General features: G+C 47.1%; 1 protein-coding gene across 1 annotated transcript; it reads left to right on the top strand.

Moving 5' to 3' along the window:
• The first annotated feature begins 10,395 nt into the window (after positions 1-10,395).
• On the top strand, positions 10,396-12,556 carry LOC148102102 (uncharacterized). Its single transcript, XM_087844440.1, has 4 exons — positions 10,396-10,870; positions 11,009-11,260; positions 11,839-11,928; positions 12,099-12,556. Exons 1-4 carry the CDS (start codon positions 10,741-10,743, stop codon positions 12,356-12,358), a joined length of 732 nt encoding a protein of 243 aa, XP_087700566.1. The 5' UTR covers positions 10,396-10,740; the 3' UTR covers positions 12,359-12,556.
• The last annotated feature ends 6,130 nt before the right edge of the window (positions 12,557-18,686 follow it).

Here is an 18,686-nt window from a genome sequence, read left to right as displayed (position 1 = left end):
GTTCCTCTCAAGGTCCACTTAGAAAAAGTTTTTGATTAAAAATTAGAAAAAATCATGTGACAACTCTGTAATGATGAGGAGAAATATATGATTGTCCACAATCAAAATTGCCCTTTTCACTGTATTTGATATGAGAATGCAAAAGAGTTGACTGACTCATTAAATTATGAAAAACAGCTGCAGATTATCTTTCAAAACATGCGTCAGTGAATTTAGAGAAGATTCTGTAATGAGTCTAGAGTTTCTTAATAACTTTCCAAAGGTTTCAGAGCAAGAGAACATTGTCTTGGTGCCATAGTTCTTGCCTTGGAGGCATTCTTAAGTATGGAAAATAGTAAAGCTCCCGGAATAGATGGCTTGGCTTTTCAACTTTCTGCATATGCAGATGATATTATTGTGGCTATAAGAGGAGAGTCAGATGTCCTTACTTTAACAGGAATTATTGAATGTTTTATTAGAATTACATAATCCAAAGTTAACTGGAGTAAGAGTAAAGCTTTGGGGGTTTTTTTTGTTTTTTGTTTTTTTTTTTAACCTGTCCCGTTTGGCTCTTTTGCCATCAGAATTATTGTCTAAAGGCGAACAAAGATGCCCAACGGATTTTCTTTACCAAATTGACCATCCCAGCTTTGCCGTAATGGTCCATTTGATTCACCTTTTATTCTTTATTTTATTTTCACTTGCTGAATATGGGACAGACTTGACTGGGGGAAAGAAAAGGGAGAAAGAAAGAGGGAAAGAAAAACAGTGGAGAAGAGGGACGGGGGAGAAGGGCAAAAAACAAAAACCAACAGAATAAGCAGAAAAAAAAAATACATATATCGATCACCTGGATCACCTGTTGAGAAAGAAAAAAGAAAACAAGCAGAAGAAAACGAGAGTAATAGAATAAACAACATCACAATGATATATGGGAATATGACAGTAAATACTAAATATTAAACATTATTGTGCAGCACGTAAGATCGACAGCAGAGTGTGCTTTGAGGTAGGAGCCAAAAAGGGTGTAGTTTGTGTGTGTGATCACCCGTGTGTACACCTGTGAGCATGGACGCGCTTGTTTTCTTAAAAGGTTCCTTCATGTAATGATCTGCTAGAGGGTGTGGGGGGCCACTGCCCCGTCCTCCAGGGCATGAAGCAGGTATGGAGGAGATCAAAACTCCAGACATCCAGAGGCCCCCAGAACACAAGAGACCAAGGAAGACCAACAGAGGGACAGCCGTGCCACTGTCCCAGAAAGAGCTGAGGAGAGTCCCAGATGAGGGGTCACCCAGCAGCCACGGAGCAGAAGCCAGGGGGGGTTGCAGTGACGTGCCCGTGAGCCCCGCCGGCAGCCAGCTGTGCCTGAGTGACCGAGCCCCAGGCCGAGAGGCCGAGGGCACCCCACCTCCGAAGTGGCCCGAGCGAGCCCCAGGCTCCAGGCCCCGATAAGCAGCCGCCAAGGAGTGAGCCGGTGTGTACCTGGACGCCCATCCCCGGACACAAAGAACCACCAACGCACTGATGTCTGAGGGAGTCCGCCCCCGGCAGGGGAAGTGGTGGGGGGAGATAGGCCTCCAAACCTTGGAGGGCCTGAGATGTAGAGAGGTGGCGTCTGATACCCAACCTGACATATATACACAGACATACAGGCACACACAGATACAAACATCCATTCCCACCCTCATGCTCTCATATGCATGCATTTCTTGATAACATTTACATTTACAATAATTGATTACGCAGCAGTGGAGAGTGGACTTTATCAAAGTAGATGTCTTTCTGAAAGCGCTGTAACTAAGTTTAAGAATATAATCCAGCCACTGTTATCATCGTCAATTCCCTGTACCAACACAGAGCAGAGCAGCTATCTGAACGCTACCCCAACAGAGGTCGATTATCTTGTTAATAATTTCACCTCCTCACTACGTACGACTCTGGATACTGTAGCTCCAGTGAAAACTAAGGTCTCTAATCAGAAGTACCTGACCCCGTGGTATAATTCTCAAACACGTACCCTAAAGCAGATGACTCGTAATCTGGAGAGGAAATGGCGTGTCACAAATTTAGAGGATCATCATTTAGCCTGGAGAAATAGTTTGTTGCTTTATAAGAAAGCCCTCCGCAAAGCCAGAACAGCTTACTACTCGTCACTGATTGAAGAAAATAAGAACAACCCCAGGTTTCTCTTCAGCACTGTAGCCAGGCTGACAAAAAGTCAGAGCTCTTTTGAGCCAACCATCCCTTTAACGTTAACTAGTGATGACTTCATGAACTTCTTCACAAATAAAATTTTTATCATTAGAGAAAAAAATAACCAATAATCATCCCACAGATGTAATATTATCTACAGCTACTCTTAGTTCCATTGATGTCAAGTTAGACTCTTTTTCTCCAATCGATCTTTCTGAGTTATCTTCAATAATTACTTCCTCCAAACCATCAACGTGTCTTTTAGACGCCATTCCTACAAAACTGCTCAAAGAAGTCCTGCCATTGATTAATTCTTCGATCTTATATATGATCAACCTATCTCTAATAATCGGCTATGTACCACAGGCCTTCAAGGTGGCTGCAGTTAAACCTTTACTCAAAAAGCCATCTCTAGACCCAGCAGTCTTAGCTAATTATAGGCCAATCTCCAACCTTCCTTTCATATCAAAAATCCTTGAAAGAGTAGTTGTTAAACAGCTAACAGATCATCTGCAGAGGAATGGTTTATTTGAAGAGTTTCAGTCAGGTTTCAGAGTTCATCACAGCACAGAAACAGCTTTAGTGAAGGTTACAAATGATCTTCTTATGGCCTCTGACAGTGGACTCATCTCTGTGCTTGTCCTTCTTGACCTTAGTGCAGCATTCGATACTGTTGACCATAATATCCTATTAGAGCGATTAGAACATGCTGTAGGTATTACAGGTATTGCACTGCAGTGGTTTGTATCATATCTATCTAATAGACTCCAATTTGTGCATGTAAATGGAGAGTCCTCTTCACACACTGAGGTTAATTATGGAGTTCCACAGGGTTCAGTGCTAGGACCAATTCTGTTTACATTATACATGCTTCCCCTAGGCAGCATCATTAGAAGACATAGCATACATTTTCACTGCTATGCAGATGACACCCAGCTCTATCTGTCCATGAAGCCAGATAACACACACCAATTAGTTAAACTGCAGGAATGTCTTAAAGACATAAAGACTTGGATGGCCACTAACTTTCTGCTTCTTAACTCAGATAAAACTGAGGTCATTGTACTCGGCGCTGAAAAGCTTAGAAATATGGTATCTAACCAGATTCTTACTCTGGATGGCATTACCTTGGCTTCCAGTAACACTGTGAGGAACCTTGGAGTCATTTTTGACCAGGATATGTCCTTCAACGCACATATTAAACAAATATGTAAGACTGCGTTCTTCCATTTGCGCAACATCTCTAAAATTAGAAATATCCTGTCTCAGAGTGACGCTGAAAAACTAGTTCATGCATTTATTACTTCCAGGCTGGACTACTGCAATTCATTATTATCAGGATGTCCAAAAAACTCACTGAAAAGCCTTCAGCTAATCCAAAATGCTGCAGCAAGAGTACTGACAGGGACTAGAAAGAGAGAGCATATTTCTCCTGTTTTGGCTTCCCTTCATTGGCTTCCTGTTAAATCCAGAATTGAATTCAAAATCCTGCTCCTCACATACAAGGTCTTAAATAATCAGGCCCCATCTTATCTTAATGACCTTGTAGTACCATATTACCCTATTAGAGCACTTCGCTCCCGCTCTGCAGGCCTACTTGTTGTTCCTAGAGTATTTAAAAGTAGAATGGGAGGGAGAGCCTTCAGTTTTCAGGCCCCTCTTCTGTGGAACCAGCTTCCAGTTTGGATTCGGGAGACAGACACTATCTCTACTTTTAAGATTAGGCTTAAAACTTTCCTTTTTGCTAAAGCATATAGTTAGGGCTGGACCAGGTGACCCTGAATCCTCCCTTAGTTATGCTGCAATAGATGTAGGCTGCCGGGGGATTCCCATGATGCATTGAGTTTTTCCTTTCCAGTCACCTTTCTCACTCACTATGTGTTAATAGACCTCTCTGTATTGAATCATATCTGTTATTAATCTCTGTCTCTCTTCCACAGCATGTCTTCCTTCTCTCAGCCCAACCGGTCGCAGCAGATGGCCGCCCCTCCCTGAGCCTGGTTCTGCCGGAGGTTTCTTCCTGTTAAAAGGGAGTTTTTCCTTCCCACTGTCGCCAAAGTGCTTGCTCATAGGGGGTCATATGATTGTTGGGCTTTTCTCTGTATCTATGAAGCGCCTTGAGGCGACATTTGTTGTGATTTGGCGCTATATAAATAAAATTGAATTGAAATTGAATTGAATATGCACTTACTCCACACTCAACCAACGTGGAGACAGACATAAAGAGACGCTGTACACACAATCACACTCCCCAAGCGTACTCTACGAACCGGGTGTAGGTACCCTTGCCCCTGGAGGGGGGAACTGCACCCAGACCCAGGTTGTGTTACCCTTTTTCCTGCGGTGGGGAGAAGCAGACTGCCCCGACTCCGCAGCAGCAGGGAGGCCCCACATTCCGGACCCCAGTCGGACGGCCAACTCCTCCTCCTAGCCCCCCTGCTCCAGCAGGCCGCAGAGAACGAGGGTGAGAGAAGACTCCTAACCTCCCTCCACCCGCTCATTGTAGTGTTGATGTATGTGTGTTCTAAGGTGCATTTAAAACCCAGGAGGGCATGGAGCTACCTGCCAGAGAGCAGCAGGTAAGCACATAGTCCCTCCTGCTAGCCCTCAATGTCTACGTGTATTTAAAATTGAGAGGTGGGCAACGACGCCAGGGGTGAGGTGTACACCCTGATGGTAATTGGGATTCCGTGTAACGTGCCCACCCCCAAGATCCTATATGTATGTGTAATGAGAGTGTGAGTAATGTGAATGTCTAAGTTGTGGGATAAAATTGAGGCAGAGGCAGCCAGAAGGGGACAGAGGGGGGGGGTTACCTCCTCTGCACCCTGGTGACACAACCCTACTCCAAGGCCCTGCATGTGTGGGTGGTTGTGGTGGAGCGGGAAGAGGGAGGCAGCTGGAGATGGGGAGGGAAGGAAGGGAGGGGCAAGTGACCCCTCCCTGGGGCCAGCTCCCCCGCTGACCCCAGTAGGCACCCCCATACTCCGCGACCCGCCAGGGAAGGGGGGCCCAGGCCCATCCGAACCGGGGCCCAGTGCAGCGGTGCCGCCCGGCCCCACAGAGCCCGGGGCAGTCCACCCAACCCCACCACAGAGAAAACTGCACCCACCCCATCATCCACTCATCTTCCAGACTACATAAGACAATAGGTTGAGAATCTTCCTCCACCTCTCCTGTATCTCCCCCTCTTGCAGAGAGGTGCGTCGAGCCCCCCAGGTGGCTCGACGCACCGGCGGCACCCTGCGCCAGGGCTGGGCCCCCATACACCCACCCGCCCACAACCCCGGCAACACACCAACCAGGACCCAGGCCCCCGAGGCTCGGCCAGGGCCCCAGGCCAGAGCCGGAGCGCCCCCAGAACCTCACGTCCGTCCCGGACCCACCCAGGGGCAGCCAGGCTACCAGGTCAGTAACCCCCGTCCGTCAGCACAGACCCTCCCCTAGCCCTGCTGCACATAGCCACGAGGAAACCGTCACCTAAGAGCCAACAGAGCCCCTAATTGGCCATGACCGCTACCCCGGGTTGAGCCCCCCAAGGAAGATGCTCCCGGGGAACCCCCTGACGCCCTAAGCCTGACCCTACCCCCACACCAATCACAACAGTGAAGGCAAGACCAAAATATGACCCCCCACCCCCACTAGGTGATGGAGCTGATCAGAGGAGCCCAGAGCGATTGATCTGATGTGGTGGCAGAGGCTGTATCAAGACTAATGTAATCTAATAGATAATTTCTATATTGGTTAGAATTAAGATTGTTTTTATTTTTCCAGTTCATGAGGACTGTTTTCTTGGCTATGCATAGGGCAGTGAAAACCATATGGGCTATATTCTTTTCTGAAGTGACATTATCTAAGCTGCCCGACAAACACACTAAGGGGGAAGTTGGAATGTTACATTTCAGACACTTTGATAAGTCTTCACATATCTCGCGCCAAAACTTCTGAACTGGTGGAAAGAACCAAAGAGCGTGGATATAATTGTCCGGTGAATTGGTTTGGCAGTGTGAGCAGTTGTTGGTAGATGCAAAGCCCATCTTGAACATCCGATGACCTGTATAGTGCACTCTATGTAGTATTTTGTATTGAATTAATTGAAGACTGGGATTTCTGATTAGATGAAAGGTTTTTAAGCAAATCTGAGACCAGAAGTTTTGGTCTAAGTTAACTGATAAATCCGCTTCCCATTTTGCAATAGGAAGTGATATTGATTCATCTGTTTTAGAAAGCATTCTGTATATTTTGGATAGTAATTTGGGGGTTTTAAGAGTAAGAAATTGAACCACACTTGGTGGTGTTTGTAGTTCAACTTGACCCGGTTTAAATTTCTTGTTTATTATGGATTTAATTTGTTGATATTCTAAAAATCTTTTCTTGTTGAGCCCATATTGTGTAATTAGTCTGTCAAATGAAATAAATTCTGTTCCTTCTAGTATATGTTCTACATATTTGATTCCTTTACCATTCCAATCTGAAAAGTTTATCATATTATTGTTTTGTAATATGTCAGGGTTGTTCCAGATAGGTGTACGTTTGCATGGGATTAATGAAGATTCTGTCAACTTCAGGAACTCCCACCATGCTGTCAGAGAAGAGCTGATGTTGATGCTTTTGAAGCATTCATGTCGTTGGATGTTTGAGCTGATGTCAGGGTTCCTGGGTCGGTGACCCAGTGCTTTCCGTTTTGTTCACGTTCAGTTTATTTCATCACTTCCTGTTTGTTCCTGTGTTAGCTCGTCTCGTGCCGTTAGCCAGATTATGTTCAGCTGTGTACTCACCGGTCTCTCATTATCATCCTCATCAGTCTGTGTATTTAAGTCTTCTGTTTCTATTCGTTCTTTGTCGTGTCATTGATGATGTTCGTGTGATGTTGTCCTCCCCGTGTTCTCTCAGTCAGTCAGCCATTCAGTGTTCCAGCCAGTCAGTGTCCGTTCACCCTCTGTTCCTCCACTCCTTATAATAAACATCCACCAGTCTTCACCTACCTGTGAGTCCTGCGTTTGGGTTCCTTCTTCCTCGCCTCCACACAACGCCTGACAGAATGACACGACCCGTGCCACGAAGACACGATTGGGACCCAGCGGACTCGGACCTCAACGAGCGGCAGGTGGCAGCGCTTTACCGTTGGGCAGAGTTGGTCAGGGGAAAACAGCGGCTCTTCGCGGAGAGAGAGCACGTCTTCGAGGGGACTCGCCTGGCTCTGGGCGGGCCTCGGAGACGCCGCGTTCCCCCACCTGCTGCCTCACCTGCCCCGGAGCATTTGCCGCGGAGAGCGGACGTTTCAGGCCGCGTTTCGGCCGCTCCCTCTCTCGCCGCTCCGCTCCTCGTTCACACACCCGCCGCCTCATTCGCCGGACCTCCACCTTCGCCACGACACCGCGGCTACGCCTCCCACCTCGGCTCAATGGAGGCTACCGTGCCAGAGGCTCAGCTGTTCACCCCAGCCGCTTCCTCTTCCCGGAGAAAGCGGCACACACGCCGCCATAACACGGACTATTGTCAACAACTCCCGGTGGTGAGTTCCGGTAATTGTTTTCCACCCTCCTCATTTGACACTTCACCCAGATTAACTAAGGGACTCATCTCCGATTCATGGGGAGATTCCCTCCTGGATGATGTAGACTGGGAAGAGTTTTTCTGCTGTGCTCCCGCAAAGACTGTAAATCGTGGTGGCAGAAGAAACAGACCGAACTCTGATAAACCTGCCAGTAGCACACACCCGGTCACCATTTCCACACCCGTCACTCAGCCATTCCCCACCAGCACGGCAGCCCAGATTTGGCCTTCTTCTTCAGCCATTTCACCTCCTCAGATGTCTAGGACCCGGCCTACACCCACACCGGTGCCAGCTCCCAGGAGGAAGGCAGCTGCGACGCAGTCTACCTCCACATCCACTCTTGTTTCCCGGGTGGGGGTGACTGGTGTCCAGCCACCTCCCGTGCCTGTCCCAGCGCCCAGGCTGAGGGCAGCCTCAACCCAGCCTGACCTCCCTGGAGGCTTGGAAGAGCTAACCGGCCCACCTACTACTTCACCTCTTCATCCACCTCCTGATCCAACCTTTCACGCCCTCGCACTGTCCCTGGTTAGGCTAGCTGAAGTTTCCCCTGCTCAGGCACCAGCCTTATTAGCCCAGGCCGCAATCTTATCCCCCTCTGTAACTCTGTCATTAGCTCAGCCATTAGCATCGCCAACCTCTGTTTATCCCTTAGCTTCCCCACTCCAGTCAGTTCACTCACCTGCTGTTCAGCTTCCACTCCAGTCAGTTCACTCACCTGCTCTTCAGCCTCCACTCCAGTCAGTTCACTCACCTGCTCTTCAGCCTCCACTCCAGTCAGTTCACTCACCTGCTCTTCAGCCTTCACTCCAGTCCCCTGTAGTCCAGTCTCCTCCCGTCCTCCAGTCCCCTGTAGTCCAGTCTCTTCCCGTCCTCCAGTCCCCTGTAGTCCAGTCTCCTCCCGTCCTCCAGTCCCCTGTAGTCCAGTCGCCTCCCGTCCTCCAGTCTGTCCAGTCTGTAGTCCAGTCAGTCCAGTCGCCTCCCGTCCAGTCGATTCAGTCCCCGGACCTGCAGCCACAGCACCCAGAGCCAGCTGTGAGCCCTCCTGCTCTCCAGCCAGGGGCCTCCGCGCCCGCTGGCCCGGCCGCTCTCCCGCCAGGGGCCTCCGCGCCCGCTGGCCCGGCCTGTCTCCAGCCAGGGGCCTCCGCGCCCGCTGGCCCGGCCTGTCTCCAGCCAGGGGCCTCCGCGCCCGCTGGCCCGGCCTGTCTCCAGCCAGGGGCCTCCGCGCCCGCTGGCCCGGCCTGTCTCCAGCCAGGGGCCTCCGCGCCCGCTGGCCCTGCCTGTCTCCAGCCAGGGGCCTCCGCGCCCGCTGGCCCTGCCTGTCTCCAGCCAGGGGCCTCCGCGCCCGCTGGCCCTGCAGCTGTGGCTCCGTCACCCCCGGCTCCCGTGCCGTCGCCTGGTCCAGCCTCAGCGTCTGCTTCACCTGGGCCAGCCTCAGACTCAGCCTCAGCGTCTGCTTCGCCTGGGCCAGCCTCAGACTCAGCTTCAGCGTCTGCTTCGCCTGGGCCAGCCTCAGACTCAGCTTCAGCGTCTGCTTCGCCTGGGCCAGCCTCAGACTCAGCTTCAGCTTCGCCGGGTCCGGCCTCAGCCTCATCGCCAGCTTCTGCTTCGCCTGGTCCGGACTCAGCTTCAGCTTCTGCTTCGCCTGGTCCGGACTCAGCTTCTGCTTCGCCGGGTCCGGCCTCAGCTTCAGCTTCTGCTTCGCCTGGTCCGGACTCAGCTTCAGCTCCAGCTTCTGCTTCGCCTGGTCCGGACCCAGCTTCAGCTCCAGCTTCTGCTTCGCCTGGTCCGGACCCAGCTTCAGCTTCAGCTTCTGCTTCGCCTGGTCCGGACTCAGCTTCAGCTTCTGCTTCGCCTGGTCCGGACCCAGCTTCAGCTTCAGCTTCTGCTTCGCCTGGTCCGGACTCAGCTTCAGCTTCAGCTTCAGCTTCGCCTGGTCCGGCCTCAGCCTCGTCGCCAGCTTCAGCTTCGCCTGGTCCGGCCTCAGCCTCGTCGCCAGCTTCAGCTTCGCCTGGTCCGGCCTCAGCCTCGTCGCCAGCCTCTGCTTCGCCTGGTCCGGCGGCTGCCGCGTCGCCAGCCTCTGCTTCGCCTGGTCCTGCGGCTGCCGCACCGTCGCCCCAGCCCCGTTCTGGGCGTCATCGCCGGCGCGGCCGCCCACCGGACCTGCTCAGCGGCCACCGCCGCCTTCCTCGCGGCCGCCCACCGGACCAGCTCAGCGGCCGCCGCCTTTCTCGCGGCTGCCGCCGTTTTCCTCGCGGCCGCCCACCTGAACTGTCTCGTCTCGGCCACCGGCCTCGCGGCCGCCCACCTGAACTGTCTCGTCTCGGCCGCCGGCCACGTGGCCGCCCACCTGAACTGTTTCTGTTTTGGACTCCGTCCCTCCGTCCTGGGCCCCCTCCGCCCGCCCTGTTCTGGTTTTTCTTTCTTTTGGCCGTCGGGTGCCGGCCTTTGGAGGGGGGGGTACTGTCAGGGTTCCTGGGTCGGTGACCCAGTGCTTTCCGTTTTGTTCACGTTCAGTTTATTTCATCACTTCCTGTTTGTTCCTGTGTTAGCTCGTCTCGTGCCGTTAGCCAGATTATGTTCAGCTGTGTACTCACCGGTCTCTCATTATCATCCTCATCAGTCTGTGTATTTAACGGTGTGTTCACACCGAACGCGATGGACGCGAATAGAGCGTCAGGTTTACATGTAAAGTCAATGGAAAAGCGCGATGACGCGCGATTGTGGGTCCCGCGAAAATTCGGAAGCAGATTTGCGTCGCGAAAACGCCAAAACGCGTGAAACGCGCGTCAGTGTAGCGCGTCTGGCGCGTTTGACTCGCGAATAAAACCACGCGCGTGAGTTTTTGTGTTGCATTTTGTGCATACGCGCGTTTCGCGTCTACCGCTCGAGTTGGAAAAATCTGAACTCCAGCGTCAAATCGCGCCGCGACAACCAATCAGGAGCCTGGTGACGTGGCTCTGACCTAGGTCAAAGGGGCAGATCCAGCCAAAGCCCTTCATTCTTCATTCAGTATGGAGGAAAAGCTTATCAGTGCCGTGGCTAATCACCCGGAGCTATACGATGCTAGCTACTACTTTTACCGAGACAGGAATAAAAAGGACCTAGCTTGGAGACACATAAGTGAGGAGATCGGGCAACCTGGTAAGTTCATTCCTTCTTTTTAATTTTCAGACTGACCCGATGAACCCGCGCAAAAGCTAGCAAGCCCGCCTACTGTCCCGCTATTTTCCCACTGATGTACAAATACCTTTCCGCTAACAAGATAATGCGTTTATTCAGAGGACATCTGCAGGAGAAAGTGGAAGAGCCTCAGGGACACTTACAATAAGGAGAAGAAGGCAGAGAAGGAGAAGAGGAGTGGGTCTGCAGCAGGATCGGGGAGAAAATGGAAGTTCTTCGCGGTCATGGGGTTTCTGGACCCCTTCCTCACCCCGCGGGAGACTAGCGGAAATATGGTGCGGACCGTGGAGAACTTCTCCCCCGAGGACCAGGGACAGCCCGAAGAGGCAGCAGGGGAGTGTCAGTCAGAAGGTATGTTTACATTGAGTTAATGTAGGCAGTTAATTTATGCGTGTTGTCATACAGGAACATATTTTGTTTATTAATAAACAGTATACAGTAGTCCCGCTGTTCATCCGTCACTGCCTCGCCTTTTCGTTGATTTTTTTTATTGCACCATACAGCTTTCAACAATGCGCATTGCATTCTGCAGCCCAAATGACAAATCTCCTCCGTGTCGTGTCTCCTGCGCTTGCCAAACTTATCATGTTTGGTTTTGATAACCATCACGTCCAATAGAAAAAAACAGCACAAAAACACTCATAACTATGACCCTCATTCGGAAATACACACCTGCACCGGGAGCAAAAAAGGCGCACAAAAGTGGCGCCGCAGACGGAGAAAAAGCGCGGCATAATACTTTTACGTTTTAAAATCGACAAAGGTTTTCACTTTGAGAATCAACTTGTGAGAACTGTGACTACTGTTCATGTGCTGCAATAAATGAGAGACCACTGTATATAATAATAAGTATATATAAGTATATAATAATATAATATTCTCTATGACTATTGTCTTCAACCTGTTAACATTTAATATTGTCTTCATAGAGTCAAGTAATCATGCAGCAGAGTCCTCCCCTGTCTCTTCTCCTGGCTCTCCAGTCCCTGGTCCCTCAGCTCCTGCTGCTGCACCCACAGGTATGAACATCAAGCACTGACAGCTTTTTACTCGCTTGAATTCCCTTGTGATCACCTTTACTAAATATCTACAACCAATCTGTTTATATCATGTTTTTTTCAATTTTGAAAATGAAAATCTAGTAGCAGCCTTCTCATTACTTTGTGTTGTTTTGTGCTGTGTTTTACAGGCCCACAGAGGAGGACAGCTCGAAGGCGGGCGAGGGACGGGTCCCAGGACGGTCCATCGGCGGTGGAGCTGGCCATCCTGGAGTCCCTAAAGAGGCCACGCCCGTCTCCAACAGAACATTTCCTCCTCGGCCTTGTTCCTGCTCTGGAGAGCATGCCGCCTCAGACACGAGAATTCGTGAAATTTCAAATTTATAAATTAGTTTTTGAAAACAGCACAGCTGTGTTAAATTTGGAAACATTGGACCCTAATGATCAGTAGTTTTCTGATGAGGCAGCAGCTCTCCAGGGCAGAAACAATGTTCTTATTTTTCTCCTCCTTCTCCCTGAGGCTCTTCCACTCCAAGCTGGGTCCTTTTTATTCCTGTCTCTCTGTAAATAGTTAAATTTCATATATTTATGATAAATGTTTTTGTTAATGAATTTATATTTTTTCAAATAAACATTTATAATGACAAAATGTCTCTGTTCTACTACACAGCAAATATTGGCACCCGACTTGACACAAGTAGAATTTATTTCATATTATACTAATGACAAAACATACTAATACAGTGGGATGCAAAAGTTTGGGCAACATTGTGAAAAGTAATTATTTTCTTGTACAAATCACTGGTTGTCACAATAAAAATAGTCAAATATATCATATAGGAGACACACACAGTGATATTTGAGAAGTGAAATGCAGTTTACAGAAAGTGTGCAATAAGTGTTTAAATCAAGCAGGTGCATAAATTGGCGACACAAAAAAAGAGAAATGAAATAAATATTTAGTGTATATCAATGTGTGTGTCTCCTATATGATATATTTAACTGACATTTTTCATTGTAACAGCGATTCATACAGGAAAATAATGACTATTAATAAGGTTGCCCAAACTTTTGCACCACACTGTATATAGGAACATAGTGAAGACAAGTTACTTAAGAGAGTAAAAAGAGGTTAGTTTATTTTGGAGTAGAGCTCCATTTATTAAGAAAAATTTAAAAAGACAGGAACACTCTTTAGAGGTTTGTGGGTGGCTCTTAAAAGAGCCGTTGTGGGGAAGTCACTCGGACTTCAAACAGGCTACTCCTTTGGTTGCCAAGACACAGCTCCCTCCGCCGAGAAGTGAGCCATGAATTTCTCCCTCACCAGGACAGCCTCTCTGGAGGAGTTGTTTGCTGGCAAGGAACCTGGACAAAATTGTTTAAAATGAGTATTATGTGTACTGCAGTTACAAAATACATTATTGAAATTCCAAAATTACAAATTGCAAAACATAAATCTTACATAAAACCTTTTGTAATTATAAGGATAATTACATGATATATATTAGATATAATCTAAAACAGTCTGCGGTGATTATATACAAATATTCAACTATCCCAGAATTAAACCAGGTCTAAATAAAAAGGAGTGAGTATCACTACAAAGGTTAACTCAGTGGTCCTAATGCTACAGTTTGATATCAGCAAACACCGAGCGCATACTACATTGATATGACACCACAGCCATGCTATCAATGCAAACACTGATAACAGCAATTGAATTAAATCGGGACTTGATGAGACCTTCTGAGTATCACTAGAAATATTATAAACAGTCGTCTCCGTACCACAGTTTGCTATCAGTAAACACCGAGAGCATTCGCTGTTAGCATAGCACATCCATGTTAGCAGTGTATAAATGGATGGTTTAGCATGTATTAGCACAGGTATCAATAAAGGACTACCGTATTAAATACTTTTACTAACCTCAGGCAGATGGACAGGCGCTCTGCAGGTGGGATTGAGCGCCTGTAATTGGTGTCTAGGCGGGCGATTCTGGGACCGACCCGGGGAAGCAGGTCCTCAAACTGGCCGAGTGAAAGACAGTGATGTCGCTGGAATCGGCCGTCATCCAGGCGCAGCTCCTGGAGCAAATGGTGAAACTCACCAAACTGCTCATGCCTCTGGAGGACCTGATGGACCCAGGTACGGCGAGGGCGTCTTTTACGCCGCTGCTCTGCTCTCCACAGTACATAGAGAAGGGAGACTCTCTCTTCAAGCGCTAACTCGACAGCTGCCATCTTGCAAAGATACCGGTCTGGCACAACTTCCTCCCACATCCCTCCCACATTTCCGGTTCACGCGCGTCAAAATATGATATTTTGACGCGCGATGGATTTTTCTTGGACACGCGTTGAGGCGCGAATGTGCACGCGTCAAATTAGGGGCGTTTGGGGCGTTTTTGTTCGCGTCCATCGCGTTCGGTGTGAACACACCGTAAGTCTTCTGTTTCTATTCGTTCTTTGTCGTGTCATTGATGATGTTCGTGTGATGTTGTCCTCCCCGTGTTCTCTCAGTCAGTCAGCCATTCAGTGTTCCAGCCAGTCAGTGTCCGTTCACCCTCTGTTCCTCCACTCCTTATAATAAACATCCACCAGTCTTCACCTACCTGTGAGTCCTGCGTTTGGGTTCCTTCTTCCTCGCCTCCACACAACGCCTGACAGCTGATAAATGGTAGATCTGAAATCTCTAGATTATTGCAAAGTGCTTGTTCTACATCTAGCCAAGGTTCATCTAAGAGGGTATGTTTTAGCCATCCTGAGATAAACTGAAGCCTGTTGGCTAAGAAGTAGTGCTGAAAGGGTAAAAGCTTTGTTAGGAAGTAAATGGAGAAGACAGGGACCCAAATTACCTTATGAACTAAAATGGGTGAAAACTGGTTTGAATTACTTTGGTGTTTACTTGGGATATCACATGGAGGTCATCAAAAATTGAGAAGGCATTTTTGAACCGAGGAAGGGTAGGTTAAAGAATTGGCATTGGTTTTTACCACAAATATCTTACACACTTATTGTTAATAATAATTGTATAATCCTTGTAGCACCGTTTATCAGTTTTGGAACCCCCACCCAACCTACTGATGAAATTACAGATTATTATTTTAAACCTTTCGGGACAGACTGCATTATGTTCCTCAAATTGTTTTGTTTTTGCCAAAGGAAGAAGAAGGGCAATGTTTGATTCATTTAGAATATAGAAAAGCAGCTTTCAGGTTACAATTTTTACATAGCTTTATGTATGGGTATTAAAATATTTTGTGCAGGCAGGTTACAGAATGATTATTTTAAAAAGTTGGTAATTTGGGTTTTGATAAAACAGCTTGTTTTTGCTCACTCCGGCTATGGTGTAAAGTGCTTGTTACCTTTCTATGTTAGTGTGTTAAAAGCTTCAAGGCCGAAGGAAACAGAATGACTTGGGACATCTACATCTTTACATTGGCTGTTACTGGAAGTTCATTTTATTTAGGAATGTGTTCATGTTTTCATCAGTGTTGGGTAAGTTACTTTAAAATAGTAACTTAGTTACATTACTAGTTACTTCTATCAAAAGTAACTCAGTTACTTAAAGTTACTCGTTACTTTCAAAGTAACTAGTTACTAGGGAAAGTAACTTTGGTTTTACTCAGAATTCTCTTGTTAATGTGTTGCTTCCATAACTTTGCCAGTCTTCTAGCTTGCTAACCAGAAATGCACTGTGCCACCTACCAATAGAAAGGAAAAGATAATGTGCATATTTCCACGAGAGAAATCCCACGCCTGGACCGTCATTGACTGCTGCCATGATTCTAGCCTACGTCACAGCGTCATGTGCGCCTTTTGCATCCAACACAAAAACTGCAGTCGTGGTGCTTTGATTGTACTCAGAACTCAGAAATTCTGCCTTCTGAATAGGAAGATGTAGGCAACACCAGACTGCAGATGAGCTGCATAAAGGGCTGGACTGGGACAGAAAATTGGCCTGGGCATTTTGACTAGAGACTGGCCCACCATTATAGGAAAAATCATAAAGCCTTTGAATGAAAATAAACGCTGTTGTGACAGTGATGAACACTGTCTTGATGGTATATATGCATCAATCTATCAATCGTTTGTTGTAAGATTCAGATAATTATTCTTTAAAAGCTAGATATTTTAAATGAGAATAAGAAAGAAAAGTATTTCTTTGTGCCCACCTATCCCTGTTAATGCCCTACCTGGCCCCCCTGGCAAAAACTTTGCTAGATCCGCCCCTGCACAGTTACCAGCTGTCAGCTACATAAAAAAAAGGATCCTGGTGTTATTTGTCTCTCAGAAACAGTTCATAACTTACCTTCAACTCATTCATGTCACCTAAAAGGTAAACCTGTTTCTCCATCACCTGTTCAGCTCTGATGATTCAGTAAGGACATCTCCTGGTTTCATCTTCATGTTTCCCTCTCACCAGATAACCAAACCGATATCATGACCAGCAGCTTTTTTGCAGCTGTGGCTCCAGCAAACATCAGCTGATACTAGAAAGTAATATTAAATAAATTCTAACAACAGCTGATCAAGCTTAAACGTGCTGCTGTTGTTTAACGCGACATCGGCTGGTTTCCTCTCTCTGGCGCAAAGTGACCGATAAACAAACAAGAGAGAAAAGCCGATCAGCTGATCACTGATCAGTTTTCATGATTGAAGTAGAAACGGGAGAGGGAGGGGGGAGAATGAAAGAAGAAGAGGCAGCTGTGCAGCAAAGACACAGAATAAATCCAGCTTTGTGCCTTTTTCATTGTAGCTGAATTACGGGACAAACTGTTCCTTTTCACCTCAATACGTGTAATATTTTCTCTGAATACCAGACGGGACGGTTGGCAACTCCAATAACTTATGAACAAAATAAAGTTCAACATCTTTAACATCATAGCACCCACCCAGCTGTATAGAAACTCCGTCATGCTAGCTAGTACGCAGTACGGAAAAAGTCAGAATAACGAAAATAAACTGCACCTAAACTTGGTTTATATCTGACCCAGATAGACTGCAGGTCATAACTTCTTACCTGAAGTTCAGTTCACACTTGGACCGGCGGCCGCCTCGGGTCTCTTTTCCTTCTGCGTCCCCTTTCTCTCATCCACCTGCTTGCCTCCACCACTTGCTAATGTTATTGAGTCTGTGGAAGCTCCGCGATAGCCACCACACGAAGTAACGAGTAACGACCCTATCTAAATCCCAGTAACGACTAACGCGTTCCTGATTTTGGCATAATAACTAGTTACCGTGCTCGTTACCATAATAATAACGTAGTTACTGTAACGCGTTACTTAATAACGCGTTAGTCCCAACACTGGTTTTCGTTGATCAGTATTAAGGGAACAAATGCATTTAAAAAACAAAATCTCTCTCTTTCAAACAAACAGACACAGAAACCCACACACTCCTTTTCACACACACGCAAATACACACAAACATAGAAAAACACACTCAGAGATTAACTGTTGAAATTTTAAAATGAATTTAAAAGCACCCTTGTTGAGTATTGCAGCATCGACAGCAATCAACTCGAAGGAAAATGACGGAGGCAAAAATGTCCTTAATATTTAGGGAACTTTATTCCACATGAACACGTGGCAAAACTTTCCTCATGGGTGCCATTTTTGTGGTGGTATACTATTTTTTTTTTCTTAGGGGCGTGATGACGCAGCATCCATGCCCTTACACTGAATCAGTGCCTCCTTGTGGTGACAACTAAAATACTGTCTCTGTTAAACCACAGTAACCATAATGCAGTTAAACACTGTACAACACGAGTACACACAAGGAATATCTTAACACCCCCTCTTGTACTCAGGTTGCTGGAATCTAAAGAAAAGTTGTAGAATAAACAATAAACAGTTGTACAATCTCTACCACACTTCCTTTTTCTTTTTCTCTCTCTTTTTTCCTTTTAAGCACCAAACATAACGTCAGCAAACTTAGCAAGTTTTAGCTTAGAAACAGGTTTGGTCATAACATCTGCAACCATTTCTTCAGTAGTGCAATATAACAGACACATTTTCCCTTCATTTATAATGGACCTTACCAAATGATATTTAATATCCACATGTTTGCACCTCTGTCGCCTCACAGGGTTTTAAGCCAGGGCAATTGTTCCCTGGTTGTCCTCGTACACTATTGTTTGAGTGTATCTGTAGTCATCTATACCTTTCAAAAGCTGTTCTAAATATATACACTCTTGCATTGTGGAAGCCAGAGCCATGTACTCTGCTTCACAGGTAGAGAGCGCCATAGTGGGCTGTTTCTTGGTCTTCCATGAAACTAAAGAACTGTTGTTACATAGACGTACACACTAACCAGTAGTGCTGCGTCTGTCGGCGGTGTCACCTGCCCAGTCAGCATCACTGTAGGCCACTAGACCCAAATTTTCATCTGTGTTTCTTCTAAAACACAACTTCTTATCTATGGACCCTTTGACATATCTCAACACATGTTTCACAGTTCCCCACTGTTCTTCCGTAGGCTCATGGAAATGTTGTGATAACTTGCTTACCACAAAACTCAGGTCAGGACGGGTACCTGATGCGAGGTATGCCTACAGCCTCTCTATACATCCTCACATCTCTTATCTTAGTAGCACCTTCTGTGTAACACAACTTCTGATCACAGGGAGTTTCTCTGGGTTTACAGTTCTGCATGTTAAACCTCATCAGTATCTTGTTGACATAGGTTTTTTGTGACATTGTTACACATCCATCAGACTGAGCGAAATCAATACCCAGAAAATGCTTAAGTCTGCCCAAGTCTTTCATCTTAAAATTTCAC

This window comes from Neolamprologus brichardi, chromosome 7, assembly GCF_056152115.1.
Source record: "Neolamprologus brichardi isolate AB-2024 chromosome 7, ASM5615211v1, whole genome shotgun sequence".
NCBI lineage: Eukaryota > Metazoa > Chordata > Actinopteri > Cichliformes > Cichlidae > Neolamprologus > Neolamprologus brichardi.
The sequence above is the reverse complement of the archived record's forward strand: the minus strand, read 5'-3'. Positions and strand labels throughout refer to the sequence as shown.